The sequence below is a fragment of the Ammospiza nelsoni genome, chromosome 3, assembly GCF_027579445.1.
Source record: "Ammospiza nelsoni isolate bAmmNel1 chromosome 3, bAmmNel1.pri, whole genome shotgun sequence".
Taxonomy (NCBI): Eukaryota; Metazoa; Chordata; class Aves; order Passeriformes; family Passerellidae; genus Ammospiza; species Ammospiza nelsoni.
This window is the reverse complement of record NC_080635.1, coordinates 27577643-27604743: the sequence shown is the minus strand read 5'-3', so window position 1 is coordinate 27604743 and position 27101 is coordinate 27577643. Positions and strand designations below refer to the sequence as shown.

Genomic DNA, 27101 nt, shown 5'->3' with positions numbered 1-27101 from the left:
AGGAACTAGTCCTCTTACTAAACAGAAAAAACTGACTGTACCATACCAGCAGTCTTAGCCTAATGTTGGTTTAGGCCATGCACATTTTCCTTGTAGTGTGAAACTCATTCACTTTGCAGACAACTTCTTTTTCAGGTTTTAATACAGACTCCAGACACTGATGAAGATACCAATAAATCTATTTACTTCAGTATGGACACTATAGAGATGTCCTGGCCACAGGTCTTCTTGTAACTCAATGAAAAACGACCCAAAACCAGTGTGACTTTGTAAGAGCCAGTTCTTTGAAGTCCCTATGTATAAATCCACTAATCACACTCAGTATTAGAATTACAGTGACACACTCAGTAAAAAGGAAGATTTTGGAAAGGGTAAAGCACAATCCTGTAAACACTTAACTCTACCCCCACTTCTAACTGTGATACAGGGGGAGGTGTGTGCTTTGTCTTTGTGGTACATGAACACAACCCTAATGGTAAGGATTTACAGTACAAAACAAGGTAAGTGATGTTTCAGAAGCTGCATTATATTGAGCTGACCAGTTATGAGCCACTGCCATGTCCTCAATTCTGTCACACAACAGGCAACAAGCGTAGTCACTCCCTCGTCTCCTCCCACCCACTGAATGCTGGACAGCAATGAATCCTGATGCAATAAAAGCCAGCATTTATCTGATTCAGCTATCTAGTTCCTCACAGATCCTGTTTACAATGGACCTCAACCTGTTAAATTCCACTATTTATCTAGGGAATCTGTTCAGACATTTGAGTTCACCTTAAATATCAGAGCCAGGATGCACCCTAGTCCCACCAAAATTCAAACTTGGCATCTGGAATCTGCAAGGTTCTTCCAGATTTGGTGACAAACTCACAACATGTACCATGCACAAAAAGAACATACAAAATTATTATTCTTTCACTAAAAATCTGTGCAGATATCCTCATCCCACTCAAAGATGAAAGTCTCAAAGATGAAACCTCGCTTGATTTCAAGAGAGTCCCAACTTGATTATCATTCAATACAGGTAAAAGACATCTGCAATACTGCTGCATTTGTCTTTTCCTGTTATAGCTATTTTTTCTCCTTCTATCACCACTTTTACCATTTGAGCTTACTAATGTGTAGATTTATAGAGCACCAGAATAATCTAGACCCCGATTATCACAATGCAACACATAGGCAGCAAAAATGAAAAATATTTTAAAGTTGTAAAGATAAAAGTTTTAACAGCAAAGTTGATCAGCTCCTAATCAGCATAGAGTCTAATTCTTTCATGCCCTTTCATCATTTCCCCATCTCTATTTAACTGCATTAAACAAAGAAGCCCCAAAGAATACATAAAACTCAGACATATTAACCCTAGCTATTTTTTTTTTTGGTCCTGGGTTCTTTGTGTGTTTGCCAAAAAACTACTAGCCAGTATCCTTGACCATGAAAAATAAGTACATAGAAACATCAGCATATATAATTTCAGATGGCTGGTTGAGCAGGGCACACTGAAAATGAGATGATAGCTACTGTTGTTTTATCATACATCTCGTTTAAAGGATATCCACCATTTAACAGTTTAACTGCAGAAATGTGAAATGTGCATATTCACGTTTCCTGTTTCTTCATTGTTTGATTAGTTTCTCCCTGTTAAATCACACTACCTGAGGATGTCAGAGCAAGGATTTTCCAGCTTTTTTGTACTCCCACTGAGGCACATTAGCCTCTGGGTCTTAAAGACGCTGTGAGAGCTGCTAAGACACATTGTGTGTACAGACATGAGAATTTCTCTAGTTGGGGCCATATTCCACTAGGACCCTTTCATCAGTCTTGAGCATTTGAAGAAGCATTGCGTTAGATCTTCGCAGAGAGGTGTCGATCATCTGAAGGAAGGAAGGAGGAGCATCAGTATTGATGCAGTGAGCTCTCAAGTGACAGGAACACCCTGAGGTGTCTCACATCAGAAGTCAGGTCTGGATTTTTAAGGTTCATCATTGCCAGGCTAACCAAGAGTATTCATCCTGAAATGATGAAACTCATCTAAGCGCTGGATCTGTGGTTTGCGGTAATGTTTGGTATGGATGCATTCGGTTCAGGTTCTTCAGACTCAGTAAGACAACTAGATTTGTATTTATGTCACATAATTTCAGAAACTTGCGAGGTAACTACACACCTCGTACTTATATTCAGCATATTTTTCTTTCCTGCCTCGCCTGTAGATAACATGCATTAGTTATATAGTAACCATGACTATCTCAGTAAAACAAAGTGTGGAAATAATGCAAAGCCTTCAGAGGCATTACCTGCCCTTGGTAACCTAGCTCTGCAAGACAGATGTTGCATCCAGAGCCATGCCACTGAAAATCACATGTACATGTATGTATCTACAGCGTGAACACTTACCCAGTCCTCGAAGTGACGGCTCCCGTTCTGCAGCAAGTCCTCAAACTGTATAGTGCAGTTAGCTACAAAATCGTCGTACCCGATGGGGGCATCATGGAAAACAGCCATCTCTATCTTCCTGCCATTACAAACGTCGGTGACAAATTCATCGTTCCAAGCAGGACTGTTGGTCTTTTGCTTGGTCGAGGTCTGCCCGATCCTGGAGTCATCCACATTGAGGGCGATATAAGGGTCCAGCAAAAAGGTCTGTGGCCTGGGACCCACTGCATGCCTCAGAGACCACGCCGTGGGTTTCAGATTCACCGCCTCGCAGATCTTGATTTTCAGCAAGCCATTGAAAACCACCATGGCTGGATAGCTGCACTTTTCCCGGGATCAAACACTCGCTCAACGCACTCGCACCGAGAGGGAGGGAGGGAGGTCTCGCCAATAAATAGGAGGGCAGGTCTGGGAGGTGGGGGAGCAGGGTACGGTGCGGGTCTCTTCGCCTGGCTGCTGCTGTTACCTTTGATTATTTAGCCTTTGCTCTTGCGACACCCAGTGAATACATTTATTTTCTTGCCCGTGTTTCTAACGGAAAACAAGGGAGGGGGGCCGCCAGGGAGGGGGAGGCGGCCGCGGCTGCAGGAACCCCGAATGCTATCAAAACCCGAGCATAATCAATCCGGGGGTAAGCAAGAGCCTTCTCCCTTCACCCTGACCATAATCCTGGATCAGTCCTCGCAGAGGAAGCAGAGCCGCGATCCCGGGCTCCCGCACACGCCAGTCCTGCCCGTGCTCCGCACAACAATACACACACACGCATACACACACACACACACACACACACACACACGCACACACACGGCTCAGAAACACCGGCCGACCCACCAGCCCTGCCTACTGCACAGCCTCCGCTCAGCAAACATCCACCCGGGGACCTTCCATCCGCGCCGCCGCCCGCAGCCGCCCGTCCTGCGCCGCCGCCACCTCCTGCTCCGCCGCCGCCAAGGCCGAGGACCCAGCGGAGCGACCCCCGCGCATGGGGGGCGCCGGCAGCGGAGCGGAGCGGCCCGCGCGGGTCTCGGCGGGCTCCGGCTGGGCGGCCGCCGCCCTGGCGATGGGCAGAGCCGCCGCCGCCGCCTCCCGCCCGCCTCCCGCCCGCCTCCCGCCCGCCGGCCGCCCCCCGCCCGCCTCCCGCCCGCCGCCTCCCTCGGCCGCCGCCGGCCGCCTCCCTCCGCGCAGCCCCCGCCCGCTGCCGGTGCCGCTCCGCCGCTCGCTCCAGCGCAGGAAATGCGCAAAAGACGTCAGTGTGTGTGTGTGTGTGTGTGTGTGGGGCGAGCGAGCGGCAGCGGCGGCAGCCCCGGCCGTGCGTGTGTCTCTGTGTGTGTGTTTGAGTGTAGAAAGTTTTGCCTGTTGGGGGAGCAGCGCGGCCGTCACCAGTCGGGAGCCGCAGCGGGGGTCGCGCTCCCCGGGCTGGGCTTGCCGCTCCTCCACACCCGCCGGGCGGCTTTCCGCCGGGGACACTGCCCGCCCCTGCCCCACGCCTCTCCTCCTCCTCCTCCTCACAGGATAAAGTGATGAACCAAACGTGGATAGAGCACCCCCGGACGCCTTCGTTCCCGACCGCCTTTATTAACGTGCTTGACCACCAAGGTCCTGCTCGGACCGGGACTACCACTCACACCGCGCCGGGCGCTTCTGGCGCCGCGGTGCCGGCGGACGCCCCTTCCCGCAGGGCTTCCCGCCCCTCGCCCTTCTCTCCGCGATCCCCGGGACGCCTCAGCCCGCGCCCGACGGGCAGCGAACTCCGCCGCCCCCGCCCTGCCCCGCCGCCTGACAGCGCCGAGCCCCGGCCCGCGTCCCCGCCGCCCCCGCCCACCGCGGCAGCGGCACAGACGGAGCTACGTCAGCGGGGGCCGGGCCGGGCCGGAGGAAGAGTTTCCCCGCGGTGTGCGAGCGCCGGGAAGTGCCGAGCGCCGCCAGGGGAAGCGGCCTCCCGGGGCCCGCCCCGCCCGGCACGGCTCGGGCCGGCTCGATGCCTGGGCTGGGGCAGTAGCGGTTTGTTGGCCGCCCGACGCCCCGCGGCCGTGGGGCACTGCCAGCCCCTTTGTCTCCGCGATCACCTGGCCCCTGCCTGCCCCACGTCGACCCGCGGCGCCTCCCCGCTGCCCCGGGCTGGCGCTGGGAGGGAGACCGCAGGCCGGCGGTCGCCACTGCCCTGCAACCGTACTGAAAAGGGAAAAAAAAAAACTACCCAAAACCTTCTGAAAGGGTGTGCGTATTGTGTTCTTGAACGTTATCTGCACGTCATGAAAGATTTAAGTAATTTTTCATCACCGTGGTATGAAATACCCTATCAAATACCCGTGAGGCTGCATGCAGCTTGACTTTCTCCTCCTCAGAACAATGGGATCTGGATGGTTTCCCATGGTGAAAATTATTGCTGCCTTAATTATTTTTAGCCACTGATTTTGCCTTTGTGTGTGTGTGTGCTTGTGTTGAGAAAGTCACCAGGAAATGGATGGACTTTGCCCTTTGATGGGATTTCAGTTCGCTGTAATATCACAAGAGAAAATTCATCAGTCCTGGCACTCGGGAGAGCAGCTGGGGTTCTTCGAAGAATCAGCCAAAATAGAAAGAACTGGATTGCCTAGATCCAGTTGAATAAGGACATAAAAGATGAGCATCCAGTCCTTGATCTGGACCTGATATTCCTGACTGGAGAGGAAAGAACAGATAATTGTGGATTTCTGCAGATAATGGCTCAGGAGGCAGGTGTTATATTTGGAGCTAGTGAAACAGCTCCAGTATGTGTGCTTCCAGAGGAGTTTCCAGATAGGAGATAGGGTACTAATGAAGCCAATGGGTCATGAGAGCATTCGCGTTAATGGAAGACAGACTTTCTGGTGCCTGTTGCCACTTAGTCTACCAGTCAAAATAGAAGTACAGTAAAATCTCAATGTTCATTATCATCTTGACAATCTCCAAGCAGAATCGTTTGATACAAAGCTGCGGTATGGAGCCAATTATGGGAAAGGTCTTCCTTTGCAATTCAGCCTTTCCTGGACTCACAGCAGCGCTGATACATCTATCGTGTTACTTTTGTAAAAGCTCATACTCACAGGCCCCACCAGAAGTACAAGAAGGACCTGCTCCTTTCCTCCCAGCCCCATTCACTACCTGATGCTTATAGTACTATATATTAAACTCAATGGTCTTATATTTAGCATGTGAGAAAGAACACTATAATTAAATCTTTTGTCTGGATATTTTTGTGGTCTTTCTCAATAAGGGCAATGTACATAGTATGCTCCATTTCCTTAGATACTTATTGAAAAACATGAAAGCCAAACTGATACACTGTTTAATTTTTTTCTGGTTATTTTTAGAGAACTACAACTGTATGTATTCTGTTTGCCCAAGGAAGGTAAACAGAGTCTCCATGGTGAGTTTAATGACCTAGCATCTCTCTGAGATTACGCATGCATATTATGAAAGTCTGAATAAATACAGACATTATTAATACAGCATACAAAATAATAAATAGACCTTATATTTGGCTAATTACATATATAGTCTACTGCATACCTAGCTAGGCCCTGATCCCTAATTCGAGCGATCTGCACTTTTCCAGACATTGAAGCAAGCTAAAGTTTGGTTTCACAAATTATTTCTTCTAAGAATAAATGTCTGCCTGCATGAATAGGGATTTACAAGCTCGCTTATGATCAGACAGCTCCAGCCTTACATTGCTTAGAAAAATACAAATATCTTGCACAGTTTTAATTTGATTTTAGATTTGGGTGGAGTTTTTTGTTTGTTTGTTTTAAATTATATTTCAGAAAAGCATGTTTATGTCAAGACTGAACTTTTATCACTAAGCAGTTCTTAACCAATGTACCCTGGAAAAGTATTCTTAAAATCCAGTAACTCAGGTACATGGAGCAACATGACAATGCTTCTTGGAAGTTCATCTAAATACTTGGCTCAGTAGTTGCAAAAAGTCTGAGTAATAGAAGCAAAGAACATTCCAAGTACCATTTTCCACTTGAAAATTTTTTAATATTTTCTCTAAATAAAAATTTTGTAATATTTTTCTGCTTGCTTTCTGTGCATACGGAAGGATTTGGTTCTCAAGGAGATGAAAAGCAAAAGCTATTCTATTGTGCACAGGGAGGTCTGGGGAGGAAGATGCAGCACTTGCAGTATTTCCCCTGCAGAAGGGCAGTAAGAAGTATTCCAGATGCATTTCTGTTCTCTGTTACAAAGGCTGCAGCAGCACAGTAAACCATGGCCTGAAGTTTTATTACATTTTAGCTATTTTTCCCAGCTATGTTGTTTGGGATTTTTTAATACACAGAGGGTCAGGGTATCTAGACTCAGGACTGGTTAAGGTGATCTGTCTACTCTCCAGAAGTAACTTTTGCTGAAGAAGCCCCTTTGTCCAGCCCTCTGAGAGCAAACAGCCTTTGTGTCAGGGCTGCTCTCTCTTGTGTGTGCTGTTCAACTGGAAAAGACCCCCAAGAGATCTTAAAAACACAGGCTAATTGCATCAGCTCCTATTTTCATTCTTACTTTAGGAAAGAGCCTACATCAAACTGATAAGGGATAGCAGCAATGACAGTGCCAGCACGCTGTCGCCTGCAGACAGCGGCCTCCCAAGGCACGGTTTTAGTCCCGCAAATCCCTCTTAGGCTGCGCCTGCCCTGTGTCAGGTAGCGGCGGTGGCAGCGGCAAGGAGGGACGAGCAAGCGGTAGGAGCCTGTAATCTCTGACAGCCCCTGACCTTTCCCTGGCCTTGCATCCTCCACAGCTCTGTGGAGAAACAGCACTATCTGGTGGAGAGAAGATGTAAAGTCCTGCCAGGAGTCCCGTTAGGCTTAATTCTGTTCTTGCAGCCACAACTGAAACTGGGTTTGAGGTGTTGTTGCTCCAGATTGATAGTTTAACTGCATTTTCAAGAGGATTTCTTTTTTAATAGTCCCATTGGTCCTAAAAAACTGTTCAACTGTGGAGAAAAGTCAGCAAATATTCAGGCTTTTCCAAGTTCAGCAATATGAAAGAAGGAGAGGAAATTTTGAGTTGTTTTATTCTTAAAAGGAGCATCATTTCTTAGAGTTATATTAACCAATAGACAAGGAATAAAACCAGGCTTGAATGCAGGAGAGATTTTTGGAAACACCTTTATGGAAACAATGAAATGAAAGCCAGACCCCTCATTATAGGCCCTGTGAAAATTGAGGAACTTTGAACCCACTCTGGACAAGAATATATTCCAAGAATAAGAAGATATTCAGCAGTATGAGTATATCCACTGAATTCCTTTGAACTTAATGGATATGCTTATGCAAGTGCAATAGTTGGGTGTTAGTGGAATCAGTCCCTTCCTGGCAAGAAATCAAAGATTGCTGTCAAATGCTGACTATCTTTGAAAGTCAAATTATTATTTAGTATCTCATTTTGGAGGCACAGTTATGAAAAAAGAATCCTCAAGAGCATTTTCACTCCTATCATGATGCAAATGATCTTTTGTGTATACCAATAGAGAATCCATGTTTTATAAAAATGAAGAAAAAGACCAGTCTCAGTGAGCTTGGTCCAGCCTCCTACTCCATTCCAAGATTTCCTTTGTGTCCAGCCAATTTCCTACTAATTTGTTCTTCACTCCCAAAGTATGTACCTGAGGAAGTTACTTAAGGCCCTCCCAATGCTCTCTGTGAAATGTCTCAGCATAAGGGATCTTGTCAATGTGTGATTAATTAGGTCTCCAACTCTCTCTCTAGTGTAATTATACTTTTGGTAGTCTTCCCAACCTCTATGAACAGAACATACTAAACACTAGCTGGGTGTGTTAGCTTTCACTGGGAATAAACCTCCGAGAGTACATCTGCACGGATTTGCAGCTTTAAGCTACGTGGTGCTGGCGGGCATGGTGACATGGTGACCTCAGTGCAGTGTCTACCAGCCAGCCTGTTCTCAGGTATGCACCTGGTTTGCTAGCCAAGACTGAGCCCCATGATATCATACCTTCCCAGCAGTTCTTATCTCAGCTAGATAGATCACAGCCAGTCCAAGCATATCTGCACGTGCTACACAAACATACCTCTCCAGTTGCAGAACATATGCTTAGGTCACTTCTAGGCTAGAGATTTCTGGCTCAGGCAGGGCTGTAGAGCAGTATGTGATCTCAGACAAACACAGCTGTGCCAGGGACTCTCACCATTGTGGGAGTGGGTGTTATTATTTTATTGCTTGTGGATGGTCATTTTTTAAAATTGATATAAAAGTTTTTGTACATCTTTCTGGTAAAATATAATGGAACTTCTATACTTCTATATGTACCCCAAATATAAAAATAGGCTTCCACTTCATCACCTACATGTCTTCTCTCAACCTTCACAAGAGTCTTGCTGACAGCATTTACTGTGGGTTTGCCATTTGCAGGATTGTTACTATTCTATACAAGGAATTGCTGGAAAAACTTCTGAAGGGTAAAACCGAGCTCTGGTCTGTTCCTGGTTTATCAGCCCTCATCTTGAGAATTTATACCCAGTTTCTGGGGCAGGGAAACTTCGGGTTACCTGGCATTGCTCAGGACTGTAATAGGAGTCTGTTGCTATTCAGACTCAGTGATTAGATTGTCATTGTTGGAAGAAGTTTTGGTACAGAGTGACAAGGAAAGAATTCTGGAATGGATCAGGATTCAAGAGACAAGCCCCTGCCCTAGATCAGCCTCTCCACACACATGGGGTGAGCCTTGCATGATATTTTTTCTAAGTAAGTACAGTTCACCCTCTGCATCAAGACTAGAAGAGGACAGGAACCTGAAGGCCAGTCTTCCCTTTCCAGGCTGTTGCTTTCTTGAGCAGCAAACAGAAAAAAACCCCATAGTGTATATACTGCTTGAATGAATGATTTTGTACTGAAAAAAACAAAACAAACCAAGCATCCACAGTAAGGAGAGAAAAGGACCGGTCTGTTTCCTTCTTTCTTCTCTGCCAGCTACACAGTTTTAGGCAACACAGTTTGCTGATTTCAGCAAACACAGTCTAGTGCTGAATGTGACTCCTGTCACGATAGAAAAGCTGGCCAATGGATTGTTACAGCCCCCTGAGGCTGGACACCCAATGTATATTGGATTTAGCTGTCAATCACCCATACTTCTCTTGGCTTTTCCTGGTTTTATTTCTTCCATATTGTACCAAAGTATTGTTGCTTCTAAAAACTGTTCTTAATTTGAGGTGGACTTCCCCAAAAGAAACTGTAAAGGGAGCTGAGCGTGTTTACCTCCAGGAAATAGAATTGATTCTCTGCTTTCTTGTACACTACAGGAGTGGAAAGCACATAATGCATGGAAGGATACAGCATACCAGCCTAGAGGGGTTTACTGTTCTGCTGATCTATTTGGTTTGATTGCACCAGAAGAAATTTGAAAAGATAAGAGAAGCTCCAGGTCTTGGAAGCTTGATATTTACATGCCTAGCCATCAGCAGATATAGTAATGTTTCCAGAGAATAGTGGCACTTTATGGAAGCATTGCTAGCATTCATCCTACTGTCTTACCCTGAACCCCCTGCAGGATTTGGAGCATCTGTCTCTAGTTTGTGTGACACTCCAAAGCAAACTCCTTTCACAGTTGATAAGTTGCAGGGGAGTAAAAAGTGTGCCCAAGGTGTAACTATTGTTACCAGCTTCTGTTAATTTTCTTGATGATTTTAAATGAAGCACATTGTTGGTTCAGTAGTATAAATGAAAGGTAAAAAGAATAGGCTTTTCAAAAGAAGGTTTACAACATTGCTTTACAACACAGAGGAGTGAGAAAGAGAATGAGTAAATGGCTGTGTTTTGGAAGTACCTCTGAATTTTCACTGCTTTATTGTAAAATTCAGCGCTAATTGTAAAATATCTGACTAGAGATATTTTTGGTATCTCAGGTTAGGTGGACAATTTTCAGAATTTAGTCCTAATCACCTCTTAAACTCACATATGAAGTCATTAAAAGAGTCTCTAATAAAACCAGTGTGTTGTTATTCTCACAGCCCTCCTCCAGCTTTTCCCCATGGTAGTATTCAAGGGAAACTTTGTAAAATTGATAAACAAAGGCAGAATAAAGATGTGGTGTAATGATTTACAGTTTTGGAGTGCTGTCATTCAGGACATGTAGGATATGCTGAGCTGTATTTTTACTGGCTTCATCAATATGCCACAATGATGACCGAAACCTAAAAAGACCTACATGTATGTGCATAAGAATATACAATCTGAATCATCAGGATTCAGGACTTTCAGGAGATTTATTCCTGAAGAATATGCCTTTGGAGAAGTAAAATGTATTACATAAGTTCACAAGTATTTATATTTATATCTTCAAAGTTACTAAAGCCTAGTTTCATTTTCAAGTACAGGTGGCAATTTCAACTTTAAAAGGTCATAGACAGTCCAGCAATGGTTGTTTCTCTAACATATTTCTCATAAGCAGTGGAGGAGTGACAGTGCTGGGTGAGACCTTTGAGGTGTGGACTGACAGAGATGGCTTTTCCCATGAAAATATGATGTTTAATGGGCCTCTACTGGCAAACACAGAATAGAAAACAGTTGACCACTAAACTGCCATGACTCATGACTTTGGAGTTCACAAACTGAATAAAGACACAAAGGATTAGCAGGTCATAATTACTCCTCAACAGTTTATTTTACTTTTCTTTTTCCTTTTTATCTTTGTGGGTGGGGTTTTAAGTCTGTCACACTCCATTTTTCTTCTGCATTTACATGCTCCAAACATACCCACCAAACTATATGTCCAACCAAGAGCCTAATCTCTTTTTCTCAGTGTTTTCTGTTCTGGATTTTAGAAGCTCTTAATAAGCCGACGAATGTCTTCCTTCAGTGTAATCCCACTTTGCTGCAACAGCACAAGAGGGACAGAAAGCAAAAGATGTGATCCCAAAGCAGAACTTGTGACAAGACAGGGCATGATGCACTCCCATAACATACAGGTCATAGGGAATTGCTGAGTCTGAGCAAAGCACTAGATGTCTGAGTTAGTGCTACCTAATTAGTAATTATACCTCTGTAACCTCATAGGTATCTACAAAACTTTCACACATCTATCCTCAAAACATCCTCTTCACTTTAATACTTTCATTTTGGGATATGTCAGCTATTCTACAAAGGCAAAGAAAATAACTTTTAAAATATGTCCTCTATCATAATTATTTCTCCTTTAGGTCATACCAAGTATTTGGGTGCAAAAAGAAAGTACCACAGACTACAAATTTTCAGTATCTCAATCCAATCTAGGTTTCAACTGAAACTAATCTGTCATGGAATTTAAAGTTTTAATATGATAGCCAGTTTGGTTCATTGTTGGTTTGTTTTTGTTTTGTTGGAGTTTTCTTAAGGAAAGCGGGAACTCCAAAAGAAATGGGTGAGAATTAATTGCCTTCATCTGAATCTCACATGACGATGTCAGTTATTTCTTATGTGAATTTAAATGAACTAGTAGGAGTATACTTGGCCTAATGCTGCTCTTGTAAAGTCAGATAGGTAACTGATCCAAAGGAATCAAATGTAGGGCTGCTGACTCTTAGTTAATCCAAAATAGGACAAGTTATAACTGAGGGGTTTTTTCCCAGGTAGTTAATTAAAAAGTTTAAATTAGATTAGTTACAGTGTTTCTTTGAAAAAAAAAATTAAATATTAATAAAACCGTTGCAGGTTTTTGTTTGTTTGTTTGTTTGTTTTGATGATAACTGTCAAAGTAGTTAGTGAAGAGATATGTCATAATTATAAGGACACTGCATTTTTCTGAAGTATTTTTCATGAAAAGTGTTTCCCCTCTCTAATACTAATATAACTGAAGGAGCCCCTTTGGAGATCCTCAATATCCATGGTTTTAACATTCTCTGAGTCTGGAGCATCCAGTATTATTCACCCATTCTAATGCAAAGCAAAAGGAATTTGTTGGATCTAGAGGTCTAGATATGATGCTTTAAAAAGTGGCATGGAGGAAAAGAACAATGTTCCTGCTTATGAATAACTCTACTATTTTTAGAGATATTACAGTCCCCACACCTTCATTCTTCATAAAATAAATTAATAAAAGTATTTTATTTATATTTTATATTACATTACTTATTTATTATATTTATATTTATATATTTTTATTTATTCACATCATTGCCTCAGTTTTATTTTCTGCCATTATTTTTTGGTTCTCTTTCTTTATATTGAAATTAACATATCTTTGTCTCCTTTTCAAACTAATGAGATATCTGGCTTGTGCCTTTATGCTCCAGTTTGTATTTGATTTTTTTAATACTAGGTTTAGGCTGTTGCCACTTTTTTATTAGGAAAAACACATATTTACAAATGAAATTAGTGGTTCCTTTATGTACCTCTTCCTCCAACATATGGAAGTAGCTCATACTTGCTGCAAAATAGGGAAAGTTGTGATCTGCAGTAAGGAGTCATAAGGGAGAGAGGAAGGAAAGGGGGATTAGCAATTAGGTTAGAAACTCTAATAAGGTCTTATAATTAGCAATTATTTATTGTCACAGAAACAGCTATATCCACTATAATCAAAGTAATCTAATCTATAATTCTAATGTTTTTTTCCCAAGAAAATTTTCCCAAGAAAATACATTCTGCCAATGTATTTGTAATTTTACAAATATAAATAAGTTTGGATGGAACGTTTTGTAGTTTTTCCTAATGTATTTAAATATAAAAGCTTGAGCAATATAGTTCCAAACGTTTCTAAGTTATTTATGTATTAATAACATAACCTTATTCAGACATTTCAGTAGCATATTTTATGCCTGAATATTTCAATAATGGCAAAGGACAGAAACATCACACCTAGTTTGTTTTGGGGTGGTTTTTCTTTTTAATTTGGTGTGATCTAAAAAATGCCAAGCCTGGAAAAATGAGTATAGTTGTTTCAAAGTTTTGAGTTTAAAATGAGATATTTTTCTCAGGAAATCCTTATCTAGGTTTGTTTGTCATCTCTCTCTAAAAGGACAGAAACTGATAGTTTCAAATGCACTAAGATATCTAAATATTACAGTTCTGGTGTCCAAGGATGATGATGCCGAGATCATGAGGCAAAGCTCCCATTGTACTTAGCACTCTGGAAAGGTCCAGCACTGTACTGAAGTATAATGGATTCAAATAACAAAATTTTAAGAGATTTCTATTTTGTATTTTTGTAAAGATCTCAGATGTCTTCTGCTGATTCAAAAACTTACGTGATGATTGGATCCACATGAATATCTATCATGAAAACAGACAAGCAGAAATGAGAGGGAGTTCAAATACTTTGAGTCTGGTTTTGAGTAAAACCCACTGAATCTTACCTCATCCATCAGGTCATTAATGGAGCAGTTCAGGTCTTTCACTGAAACCTAATACTCTGTGCTTAGGGAATACAAGTCCACTGATGAGAGACAGCATTCACAAAGGTGTTTGAAGTTGGCAAGCTGTGACATGTTGCCACTCGCCTCTTCCCATAAGGACAGTGCATCACCACGTAGAAAATAAAATGTGGATGGTTTTCTTCTCTTTCCTGATTATTAGTGGATTGCATGGAAGTGGATGATAACATATTTATTGCAAGCTGTCTGAAATACCCTTTATGGGGATTTTTTCCCTAGCTTTGCAGGTGAGTGCTTATTTATCTCAGGAGGCAACCTGTAGTGCTATCACAGCTGTTCAGAAGCCATGAGGCTTTGTAGTGAAGCATATGGGCAGGTTAAAATTTTGTCTGTAACTGGAAAGGATGTGTTGTGCATACAACCTTTTCTGAACTGGATCTCCATTTGACATAAGTGAGTTTAGGGAGCTTCAGCTGAAGGTAGGGCAAACTAAACAGCAGCAAGTTACTGTGCTGGAAGGATGCAGTTACTGCAGTAATTACAGAGAGGCACAAATGCTCCATCCTCAATAGATGGGAAATACTGGATTCATTTACACTGCATGATTTAATTAAATGTTCCTGGGTATTGTCCTGGGTAGGAATGTTCTCTAGGTCTATCCTTCAAACAGCTGTTCAACATACCTGCTTATCCTGCTTTACAAGACAGCATTCCAAAGCTTTCTTAGAAGAGCAAATAAAAATTTATTTAATTCTATAGAAGGTCCTTCCAAACTCCACATGAAACTCACTCAGTGCTTCCTTTAATGGGCCAAGCACTGGGACCTGCATCTTTCTGTTTCTTTTAACTTTCCAGTTAATTTTTTTTCACAAAGACATCTTAAGTGTTTCTCAAACTGGGTAGAAGAGATCTATCTAGGTATCAAGGGGGAGTAGTGGGAGTGCTCTTTGGTACAGTGTGTATTTATCACTGGGATACTTAGTGACACTGGGTTATTGCCCATCAGCAACATTTATTTCTATTGTTACAGAAGCAACACTGCTGAAGTATGGGTTGTTGCTTGATGTCATTTTGTTTGACAACAGCTTGGGAACACAAATATCTGCATTTTTGGAGGAGCTCATGCTGAATTGCTGCAAACATATTAAAATACAGACAGACGAAACAAACAAGTTAATACAATTTTGTTTCCCATAATGATTCTTGTTACCTGCTTTCTTGTCACACTGCTGTCAGGGCTAATAATGTAGGTGTCAACTTCTACTCTGAGTTATCTTCAGAGTTTGTCTTGTGGATCTTTTTGGCAGTGAAATCTTCAATCACAGCCTGTCCAAGATACAATGGAGCATCAGCCTGCTTTTTCAGTTGTGACAGATATATTCCGGTGCTGCTCCTATTCATTCAGAATTTTGTAAGGATTTGTGTAGGTTTTTGCCTAAAACAACATACTGGTTACTCTCATTTATCCCTGTTTGCATAAATTCATGCTGTTGATTTTCACTTTCAGGTTCCTACGCAGCCCATCCCCACACCGCCTACGATGGCTCCTTCCTAACAAGATGTCAACACCTTTCTCTGATCGCTGACTCCTAGAAGCAGGAAAACTCCTTTCTTATGTTTTAATTCAAGCACAGAAGGGTTTTTCCTATGTTATCCATATGCCTAATAGCTCCCTGAAGGGACCTGTCCATCTGTCCATTGGGCTTCATGCTCAAAGCTCTCCTTTACTGTCACACCTACAAATATACACAATACCCGTCTGGTTTTACTCCTATCTATAGCTTGCTATATACGATCCTGCTCCCTCACAGCAGCTTCCAGTTCTTGTGACAGTATAGAAACAACAATAAGGACCAAATCAGCAAAAGGTATTTCATAGCAATGGAAGACTGTTCTTCTGAGAGGTCCAAAAACCAGCTGATAGCACAAAACCAGCTTCAGCTGAATCATGACAGAGTAGAGAACAAAAAAATAAGGGACTTTGAAACTCTTATATAGGTGCCCTCTATACTTCTCACTTGTGAAATTGTTAAATCCCGACCAAAAAAGGTATAAAGGAAGAGCAGCAGGCTTTCTAATTTTACCAGCTGTAGTAAGCAAAACTCCCACAGTGTATGGGCAATAATTCTTCAGTGAATGGCAGAGATCACTGTAAACCTACCTTCAAAGTATTTAACCAGTGCCTTTTCCTAAAGCAGCATGGTATTTAAGCTATTTAATATCACCTTCCTTCTCAAAGATGGATGACACTTTTATTAAGATACATTACTTCTGATCTGATCTTCCATCAATTTATCTCACTTTTACTACCTATAAGTGCCATTTGAAAGAGACTATTTTTAAAGAGTGAGAGTTTCAAATTAATATTGTCTAAAAATTCACCCAAATGCCCAGGAGAACCTGAAGCCTTTATTATACCTGTATAAATCCTAACTATAACATAAGATGAACAAATGATTGCATGGCAGTATATTTGGTGAAATGACTGTACTTTTCTTCACTAATGAAGGGTGAAGTGGCCAGCTAAAAAGAGAACTAAGCAGCTAATGGAAAAGCACTTTATTTAGGAATGTGAGGAAGTATTATATGCCGCGCATATCCTAAATTAAATCTTGTGGCATAGCAGAGCTATGACTGCAAAGTCATCATGTGTATAAGGGTGGGAGTCGGCAAATAACTGTGTTGGAAGCTCAATGTTTTCTCTTTAATCTTGTAATGTGTTCACTGGTATTTTATTTACATAAGCAATTACTTCTGGCTATATATAGTTAGCTACTGTAATAGTTATTTTACGGAAATAGCAACTGACTTTTATGTGTCAACATTCTCCATTCACTGGAATTTTTGGAACTTCTTGTCAGAGAATGAATGACCTGCAATGCTGCTGGATAACTGAGACAAATACAAGCAACAATTTTCTAGGCCTTCTAGTACTATTAAAGCTGAGGTTGCCATGTCACAGTTTGTTGAACCTAACAGCTTTGGTTTAAATTTAGCAAAATTGACACATTAAATATGTTTATGTTGCTTCCAAAATATTGGCTTCATTACAAAACACTGTGCACCCTTCAAACTGAGAAGATACTGAGACTAAGTCTGGAAGACTAATGGCAGTTGTTTAAAAGAATGGTCCCTTGGATTGTTAATAGAGCCAATTTCCAAGTATTTTTAACAAAACTGCAGGCTGCCATGCTAGCAAAAATACCGAAAGCAAGCTCTAACTTCTCCTGGGGAAGGCAGAAGAGCTGAATCTAAAAACACAATTCTCCCTGCAGCCAGGAGCTGCATCTTTTTCTCATTTAGGATCAGACTAATCCATCTCCAGCTGCAGCTCTGCTGAAGACAGTGGAATTTCAGGCAGGTCACAAAGGCCTTAAGTGACTCTTATTTTCATCTTTACAGTTGTGTCGATTTGACCACACACTTAAAAGCCCTCTTTTGAATTTTAAAGCATCAGCTGGCTTTTAAGGATGGGAAAAGAGAGGAAATGGTGACTGAGAATGAAAGAAGTTCTCCAAATGATGATCTGTATCAGGATATCTAGAACTATGACTACATTTTGACTACATATGAATTTTCTTCATTCAAAATTACCCACAGTTGCTTGGTTAGAAATGTTTATGTACACCTGTATAAACTGTCACACCAGTAACAGACCTGCAGTGAAGAGAGCAAACAGCAGACACTGTTAGTGTCCCTGCACTGACTGAAACTCATCAAAATTTTTCTGGCAGAAATTTCTCTGCAAAATGTGACATGCTTATCCATCTCCTTTATGTGCAAGTGCCTGGGCATATCATAGTCATTGTTTATCCTCACACATAATTTTAAGAAGTGTTATTAGTAGCCCATTTTAACAATGAGGAGCCAAGGCAAAAAAAGGTCACTTGTCGAAGGTCACACAGGACATCTGTAGCAGAGGAGGAAATTGAGTCTGAGATTCAGATTTATGTTCCTACATATGTACCTACACTTCAGTCCAAACATGTACCTACACTTCAGTCCAAACATCCTTTGCACCCATTGGCTTCCTTCCAAGCCTTAATTATTTTTTCATTCTCTTATCTATATATACTGGACACATGAGCATGGAACAGAATTTCAGGAGTTGCTGGATCAATTGGAAGAAGGACTACACTATCTTCCTTCCTGCAGCTGTATATTTAACCATCTATCTATGGAATACTAATGGATTTTGAAGGTGCTGATACAGTTCTCTATGTTTGCACAAAGTATGTAATTTGTCTGTGCCTTTGTCCTTCACGACAGAGAAACAACAATGCTGCGAGGATAAATACCAGAGTTTTCTGAAGCCATTCAGAAACTCTTCAAACACAATCTAACAATATCACCCTTTCTTCTGGGCCTGGTAGAAAAAAGAAATTGAAGAGCTGTTGAAGCAAAGGTGTTTGTTTTGTTTGTTTGGTGTTTTTTTTCCCTTTTTGGTGGATATTCATATCTGTATGGTTTGCAAAAAGTCTTTTGGGAAATTGCTGTTTTTTCTTCTGCAAGGCCATGCAGACAGGTGCAGACAGACACAAGCAAACTCTGCTCACACTCTGAGCTGCCCAGACTTTGCAAGCTTCTGTCTGGAAGATGTAGAGTCATGCTAATGTGGCACCATGCCCAAAATAACATACCCTGCCTCTCAGCAGTGCTCATTAGTTTAGGTTCATACAGTTATCTTGCTTCTGGACTGGGGCCTTCTGGTGTCTGACAAGCTAAGTGCACTGGCAGGGTTCTCCTGCCTCTCTAGCCTCCTCTATGTACATATACCTTTATGGCATTACAGACTGTCACTTTTTGTTGAGAAATGGACTGCTAAAAATCACTGACTCTCTACTCCCAGTCACACTCCTAAGGAAACTCTTGTCAGCCTGCCAAGATGATAAAAACACATGAGGATCTCATGGTTCAGCTCACACCAGCACCACCAAAGCAGCAGTAATGGCTGCAGAAGCAGATAACTCACAAGCTGCCAAAGCACTGAGGTGGGAAACAGAAGTATGGATTACATTCCGTATGAAACCTGAGTACAGACCATATGACCCTCAGCATGTCACTGCAACATGGCCAAGAACCAGACGGCACTCTCACAGCACAAGCAATCCAGCATCTGCCCCCAATGGCAAGTTTTTGGGAACACTGTGAAGGACTGGATTTTCTCCAGTTCTCGAGGAGGAGAGAGTGAGACCCAGCAGATTGCCCCACTGGTTCATCTCCCTTCCTGACATTTCAGGCAGCATCAATTTTCCAAATCCCAGAAAAGGAGAATAAGATGCAGCTATGCTAAGTTTCTTCCCCCAATCACTGTCAGGACCCATAATCCATCACTCTACATTAAAATGACAAGTTTGACTCATTTTATGTTGAACTGTGGCTACTGTGGAAAAGACAAAGGTTTCCTCACTGGTAATATAGATATGGGACAACTCAATCTTTTACCTGTCTATCAGATGTAGAAAATTGCACTCAGTAATATGAGAATGCTGCTGAGATTGCAATGTGAAGGCCTCAGTGGGGAAAGAGACATCAGATTTTTATTCTGCCTTCTTGAGGTTATTTTACTCCACTGGTCTCAGTTTTCTGTGGGATGTCTCCATTAACCAGTAAATATTTGCACAAAGAGCAGTAAAAAGATTACACAGGGAGCTCTAAATACAATGTTTTGCTTAGTTTTGCAGCCTAAATAATACTCTTTAAACACAGCTTAAAAAAAACATATCAGACACATATATTTGTACAATAATATTTACATTAATGTATATTGGATGTGAGGTTTTACCTCAAGTGTCTTTCAAATGTCTTTTGCAAACAAGTTGATGCTTATTTTGCACAGCTAGCAGAGTGCTAGGAAGCTGAAGAGCTTGAAGCTGCAGCTCTGTTAGCAGGGCCTGTAGGTTTTGAGGTTAAGTGCTTCACTAGCTCTGGCTGCACAGCTTTTGCCCAGCACAGAGCACACGTGGATCTTTTTCTTGTAGATGAACCCATACACACACCTCTTGCTGAAGCTTTTAAAGCCAAGCTTGAGAAAACATTTTATTGAGGGCAGGACTGGAATAGGCTGACACTTAAGTCCTTCTGAAACAAGAGAGGTAATCTGTGTTTAAACTTAGTCCTATGCTTTAATCTGCTTTTTTAGTAGTTTGCTATCCTGAACAGAGATAAACATAAGCACATGCTTTCCTAAGTGGAACTCTGAAAACATTTACATATAGCAGTTGAGACATTGATTTATTGGTGTCAAGTCTAGCCCTTATCAAAGAACAATAACAGAAAGGACAAGCCTTACCTCTAGGAAATGAGAAGCTACTTTACTTTGCAACTATATTGCATTGCATTAGAAAATAAATCTTATGCATGTAAGAGAGGAAAAGTAGTTTATGATTCAACTAATTTTACTGAAAATTATCCAGATTAGGGAGTTTCAAATGTTCTGTACTTGGATTTACATCTGGTTGGTTCTTTTGTGCTGAACTCAGAAATAATTGGGTAAATGTCTTGTTAAAGGCTTAGAGAAACATCAGTCTTAATCTTTTGCAGCAGGGGTCACTATAAACAAATCTACAAAAGCCTGCCAGCATAGAATATATATGCCAGAACAGACAGACAGAAAAATTACTGATTATAGATAAGGAATGGTGTCATTGTAGACGAGCATGAGAAAGAAACCCAAACATTTATATATAGGTAATTTCTTTTAAATCAGTTGTACAGGCTTAGCCTATCCTTACAAGAACAGTGACCTAATTTCAAACTATTAATAGAAGAGAAGTTGCCTGCATGATATGTACTTAGACATAGGAATTTTAATGCAGTGCATCAAAGGAGTCAGATGACACAGGCAGTATTTTTATATTCTGCACAAAGTTGCACTCTAAGTATTACAAAACCTAATCAGACCAAGTCTTTAAATATTACTTTTAAGGTATTTATAGTAGCAATCTTTTGTCCTTAGTTACATAGTGCACTGAGTTCCTATACTTATTTAAAAGTTGTTTTGGCATAAGAGTAGAATCTGATCTGAGGTAAAAAGAATCAGAACCTTTTCTATTATAAATTACAACGTTTCATCTGAAAACCTGATGATCTAACATGATTTCATGCTCCCTAGTATTACACTAAACTACCCTTTGCTCAGCTCTTAGTAGTCCAAAACTCCAGGCGAATCAGCTCTGAGCCTGCAAACACTTGCACACTTGATTAGCCTTAAACATATGAACAGTCCTATTGAAGGTTGTGAGTCAGATCCTCAACTCGTGTAAATCACAGACCCTATTTAAATCAACAGAGCTGTGAGAATTTATATCAGCTGAAGATTTGGCACCAAAGGTAAAACCCAATGCATAAAGACAAGTACATGCATAAGTCTCTCTCCAGGCCTGTGAAAGCTAAAGAGGTCAGGTAAACTCCATGCAAAGAGAGCAGTCACACTGCATTGAACATTATTGTGTTTAAAACCATTCCAGATTGTTAAACACACATTTATTATGAAGTCAAGATGAAAAAATTATGAATTATTTAAGTTTATAGCACCTTAGTTACATTTAAGATGTTGCTGTTCCAAGGCTGGAGGACAGCTGACTCGTAGTTATGACCACAAGTTACAAATATTTATGATACAAAGCAGAAGACCTTTTAGGGTAATGGAAGCTCAAAAGGCGACTTTAATATAGCAGTGTGCTTGCTCCATGCTTCTGGTGATGGCTCCAGAAGCCAGCACCCATTAAATTTTTTACATGAAATCCGGACTTCACAGGATCCTTGCTGAACGCTAACTTAGAAGATATGGATGATAAAGGAATAGGTAGAGACTGCAGGGAAACATAACTTCAGATGGAATTGTAAGGCAGGCACATAACCCTTGTGTACTTTTCCCAGCACTAGTGTGCAAATGCTTTTAAGCAAAAACAAAGCAAATTTTAGAGGGCGTGGATAAAGAACATGAGTATGGTATGTATATTGGGATCTACATGTTTCTATCTACTCCGGGGGCTGAAAGGGCATGGATTTATTTCTGCGTCTTCTGCAGTCACCTTTGAAGCAGTATCTCAGCTTCACACAACGACGACTTCTGCTTCCCAAGACCCCCGTGAAAACCCTGCTCCTTGGCTAACACCTTTCGATCTCCCATTCGCCCAGAACCCAACCGGCTCATTCCTGCATTCCGCCCTTAGCCCTTGGTTTAAGTGAAAGGCGGCTGATGCTCTCGCCATGGGGCACCTCGGGGTGGCTGGCCCTCGACCCCTCACACCTCACAGCTCTCGGGGCTGCTCCCGGGGCGGCGGGGGCGGCGTGAGGGGCAGCGGGGGCGGCGTGAGGGGCAGCGGGGACGGCGTGAGAGGCAGGGGGGACGGCGCGAGGGGCAGCGGGGGCGGCGTGAGGATCGGTACGAGGGGCGGTACGAGGGGCGGCGTGATGGGCAGCGAGCCGGTCAGCGGGGGCGGTGGCAGGGGCGGTGGGGGCGGTACGAGGGGCGGTACGGGGGGCGGTACGAGGTTGGGTGGGAGGGGCGGTGGCGGCCCCGGCCCCAGTCCGGCCCGTCCGCGCTTCCTGCGGCGCGGCGCGGCCGCCGCTTCCTGCTCCGCCCCGCGGCGCGTCGGGCGGCGAGCCCGCCATTGCCGCGCCGGCGGCCCTTTCAAACGCGGCAGCCGGCGGCAGCAGGGGGTAACGACGGGGGGAGCCGCTCGCCCCTCGCTGGGAGCGGGCTGGGGGTGAAGCAGGGCGGGCAGCGGCGCCGTGCTGGGCCTGGCGCCCTCCGTGCCACGCCGCAGCGCCCGGCAAACGAGGGGTTCGCTCCTGTCTCGGTTGTTCAGGACGAAACGAGCCTGTTCTTTTCCCTCCATTCCCAGCCCCTCTGCCCGGAGAGCGAAACTGCCCGACCCCTGCGAGGGGGTGAGCGGGACCGCGATGCGGGCGGGCAGCCCTGACTAGGCTGGGACGGACCACCTGGAAGGGACAGGAAGAGGACTGAAAGGTGGCACATTCCCGTGGTTCTCCCACGGAGCTGATGCCCTTCCCGGGCGGCGAGGGTGGCACGTGGCTCTGTTAGCCCTGGCTCTTGAACGCTGTCCGCATACCTGCGGACATCGGTGTCGCCAGGGAGAGAATAGGGCTTCGGAGTATGTAAAGTGTATTTTCTCGGTGGCATTTCTGGGCCGAGAAGCAGTGATTTGGCGTGGTAGTGAGTCACCGAACAACAAACAATGCTTTGCTCTCAACTTCCTTCTACCTCCAAGCCTCCAAAATGAGTGTTCTGGTGTGATAAACTCTGCTGGGTTGTAGTCATGCAGAAGAGATGTGTGTTGTCCATATCCTTTTGGGAGTGAAGACATCCAGTTAAATGAAGCAGGATGGATGTGTTTCTGTGGGGCTGGTTTGGTGGACTGGAGAAAAGGAATGACTGCACATGATGTAGCCACCTATTGCTGCATCAGAAGCAGTATCCCTGATTTTGAATAATGCCTTCATAGGTGGTTTGGGAGCAGTGGATTGAGGAAAATGCATGAGAAGGGTTTGTGCCCTCCCTTTCTTGGGCAGACCTCTTCTGATTCACATGCAGGGTGCCGCATTACATGGGTTGTTCCTTTTCCTCGGTGGTACTATCAATTATAGGAAAGGCGTGGGATAGGATGCGCCTTCTAGGGGCACAATTTTTGTGCTTTACCTTTTTGATGATACTTCTGTAAGTAAAAACAGTAGGTGGTGTTCCTACTGGTTCTTACACCATTTCCTCTCTGATTAGCTTTGAGGACTGTTTTGGTGTATGTGTGTACCCTGTATGTCTCTCTGTTTCTTTGTGGTTGTAATTTTCCAGTTAGTGCTGGAGGATCCTAAATTGTGTCTGCAACTCCTTCCTCAGGCAGGCCTGACCGGCTTTGTACAGGAAAAGTCCTTGGAAATCTGCACTAGCTTCTCTGAGCAACAGTGTCTGGGAGTTCTCCAAGGTTTTAACCTCAGGAGGGTTACAGTAAGTTGGATTTATACTTGGAAATACAACTCAGTTGACTTATCTCTGCAGGATGAAAATCTGGAGAGACAGAAAGATTTCCATACAAGTCCCTTCCATTGGTCTGCATAGCATCTTTTCCCATTGTTGCTGACTGTATGCTCACATTTTGATATTTCTTTTCCTTCAAATGTTATTGCAGTGAAGGTATCTTAAAATGACAAGCAAAACCAACCTGTTGAGGCTCTCCTTATAATTATTGAAGTAGCCATTCTGCTTCTACTTAGAATGGCCCAGAATTCCCTTGTCATATGGGACTTGTGTAGTGCTCCTTTTGTCCTGCTTCAGGTGCTTCATGTTATAAATGCTGATCTGGCTAGTATTGTTAGAATTAAGAAGAAGCTAAACTGCAAAATTCTATTATTGTTGCTGGTTTATTTGTGAAAGAAAATCAAAGGCTGTAGAGCAAAGTTTGAGGAGCTCCCTGCATAGAGGGATCCCTGTAAGGAACATGTTGCTTTGGATTAGCTGGCAAAGGGATTCAGAAGTTTCTGCATGCTTTTCAGCTGGACAGGGCTTGTTGCCGTTACTGAAATGAAATTAATTTCCAAGTGTATTTATGATCGTGGTGGTGTTTTGGGTTGTTTGTTTGTTTGTTGGGTTTTTGTTGTTGTGTTTTTTTTTTTTTTTAATCCTGTGCCTTCAGGTAGGAAAATCTATTTTTGAATCTGAAAAATTGTTGCTCTACTGATAGAGTTTTAAAAGAGGTGTGTGGTAGTGCAGGGATTTTTTGGGGGAGTTAGGCAAATGGTGGTGGGGAGTGAAAATTTTTTTAACTAATCACTTTTAAATTGTTATTAAACTTCTCTTTCTGCAAATGGTTGCTTATGCCACCTGGATTCACATAAGAAGAAAATTATTTTTAATGGATTGTGCCTTTGCATGAATAGGGAGATTGAAGAGATGAACAGTCTCTAAATGAGGTTTGGATTGCTCCTTAACATAATAAGGTCTTTAAAATCTCAGTCTCCTTATATTCTGTGTGCAGCCTAGGCCTATTTGGGGAGAGAGACCAGAGAAATGCTTATTTCCTTGCTGTGTGTTTTGTGCATACACATATTAAGATTCTGTACAGTAAAGGATGAGAGGTACTTGGCCAGTCTTTATTCTTTGTGTAGCCTGACCCCAAACTACAGTAGCTTTATTTTAATGAGTAGCTGACAAGCAGGGAGAAGTGTTGCAGCCATCCAAATTGTAATGTGGAGCTCTGCATTGGGTGCAAAGGATAGAAGTGGTGGGAGCAAAATAGCTGGCAACAAAACTGATGCCAAATTATTTGGAGAGTGAACCTAGCAGATATATTTATCTACAGTAGCAATGATTTAAATAGTTTCAGCTCTTCTTCACTGGACAGCATAATAGCTCTGTGAATTTTTTTAATTTTTACCTGGAAAGTACTTTCGAAGAACATGCTATAACTGCTGAGTTTTGTGGAGAAGCCAAGCTTTAGTGATGGAGGGGTTTGTTTCAAGCAATGGCGCTTCATGCTGCCATTTGGGACATGGACAAGCAGGCGAGTTTTGATTCCCTTGAACAGAGGATCAAGGGTCTAGTGTGAAGGTTCAGCATTAAGGTTTCAGCCTATCCTAGAGAAGCAGATCATCTACAAATCTGTTCATAGATTTGAAATGAAGCAGCAGTCAGGGACTTAAGTATGTGTACAAGGCCAAAGTTTCCAGGGCCTAGCTCATGTTGCTTGCTCGTGGAAGTAAAAAAATGTTGGTGAGATAAGAACTGTTTTTCTTAAAGAGCAGCATTGTCAGAAATTAAAAGGTCACTGACAGTGTACATAAAATAAGAAAAGGTGTGTTAGCTGATGGTTACTGGCCAGAAGTTTACTAGCCTCAGGTGTGAGAAGAGCTGCTAGAGCAGAGCATGTTGAAGTTGAATATGACAATTGGCAAGCTGGGGAAATCCTAACCAGAATGGCTGGATAACTTGTGCACAATTCTGGGCACTGTGTGTTTACTTCCTTCAGCTGATAAGGAAACACCAAGTACTGTGAACATCTGTGCCAAGGTACAGCAAAACTGAATACAGGCACAGGAAGGGAAAATGACCTGACTGGTATAAATAGGTTACTCTTCATTTTTCAGTTTGGTAATTGGCTCTTACACAGCTGTGGGATTCTTCTGGATTTGGAAGGGACTATAATTTCTTTCCTTGGGGTAGAAACCAACTCTCACAGGAATATGGAATTCTGGAATATGGTTAACTGGAGCTGACAGAAAGTGTTAAAGGCAGTTTTCTCACAGAGACCAGTCAATCTGGAAAATATAATAGGAGATTAGTGGCCAACTTCACACTGGCTTGATCCCAGCATGCTGTGGGAGGATGCTTGAAGCTGTTCCCAGTTCCCTCAACACTTGAGATAGGGGATTTGGGGGACTGTATCCCCACAGAAGTGGAGCATGGAGCTGGCAGTTGCTTACTGTCAGTGCAGCAGTCAGTGTTTGTTGTAGATGCCCCATGAGGAATTAACAGTGTTTGCCTTTGCCTGTTTCTTGAGTCTTCCTGCTTTACTTCAGGGACTGTCTCTAGGCTTGCTTTCTGTATTTTTTTATCTCTCATCAGTGGCATTTAGACTTGTTTCTTTTTCATCCTCTTCCCTGCCTCCCCCTCTGCAGTGAATCACAGAAGGGCTGTTTTTCTTAGTCATTAAATGTAGGTGTTTACACACCCCAGCACAGGCGTATCAGGAGGAAAATTTAGCAGACAGCTGTCTGGCAATTTGAAATTAAACAAGAAGTACTTTTGTGGGTTCCAATTAATTTTTTTTTTTTTGTAAACAAAAAGTCTATATGTAGAAGCTATAAGATTCTTTTCTACAAATAGGAAGCACAGTTAGTTTGTTGTATTCATTGTGAAAAGGGGAGGTTGTTATAATTTAGCCCCACCTTGCAGTGGAAATATGATTATTTTGGGTGTTTTTTCCTTTGTGATACCCCATGCTTGATATTTATCTTAGATATGCTTTTTTGGTGTTGGCTTTTATTTTCAGCTCTGGAACTCCATTTTGACTTCTGACCACAGCTTGTCTGTTCATAGAGAGTTACTAAGGAGCTCCTCTCCTGTTCTTCTGCAGATAAGGAGAGTTAGATAGATAGGTCACTGGATATCAGGAAGTGCAATTAACTTTAAAAAATGAGCCTTACTCTTGCGATAATCTTACTTTCTGTAACTACACAAATGTTGAGATATTTTGAGACCCTCAGTCACTTGAGGTGAGAGGGAAAATACTCATAGAAAAAAGCACCTTCCAGATGAGGTTTTCCTTCTACCTGGGCTCCTGGGTAGGCACCAGAACTTTGATGCTCCATGCTGAGTGTTCCAAACTGGCAGAG

General features: G+C 42.7%; 2 protein-coding genes across 3 annotated transcripts in view; one reads left to right on the top strand and one right to left on the bottom strand.

Annotated features, from left to right (window-relative positions):
• Positions 1-3340, bottom strand: part of PRKCE (protein kinase C epsilon) — a 287171-nt gene extending 283831 nt beyond the window's left edge. Inside the window, exon 1 of the mRNA XM_059467747.1 lies at positions 2392-3340. Within this exon, the coding sequence (XP_059323730.1) occupies positions 2392-2739 (348 nt within the window). The 5' untranslated portion in view covers positions 2740-3340. The remainder of the gene's footprint in view (positions 1-2391) is intronic.
• A 19162-nt stretch (positions 3341-22502) lies between these two features.
• Positions 22503-27101, top strand: part of SRBD1 (S1 RNA binding domain 1) — a 124201-nt gene continuing 119602 nt past the window's right edge. The window contains exons 1-2 of one of the 2 annotated variants that reach the window (XM_059468112.1): positions 22503-22725; positions 23611-23718. The gene's annotated coding sequence lies outside the window, so the exon portion shown is untranslated. The remainder of the gene's footprint in view (positions 22726-23610; positions 23719-27101) is intronic. The other variant, XM_059468114.1, reaches the window with a different exon arrangement.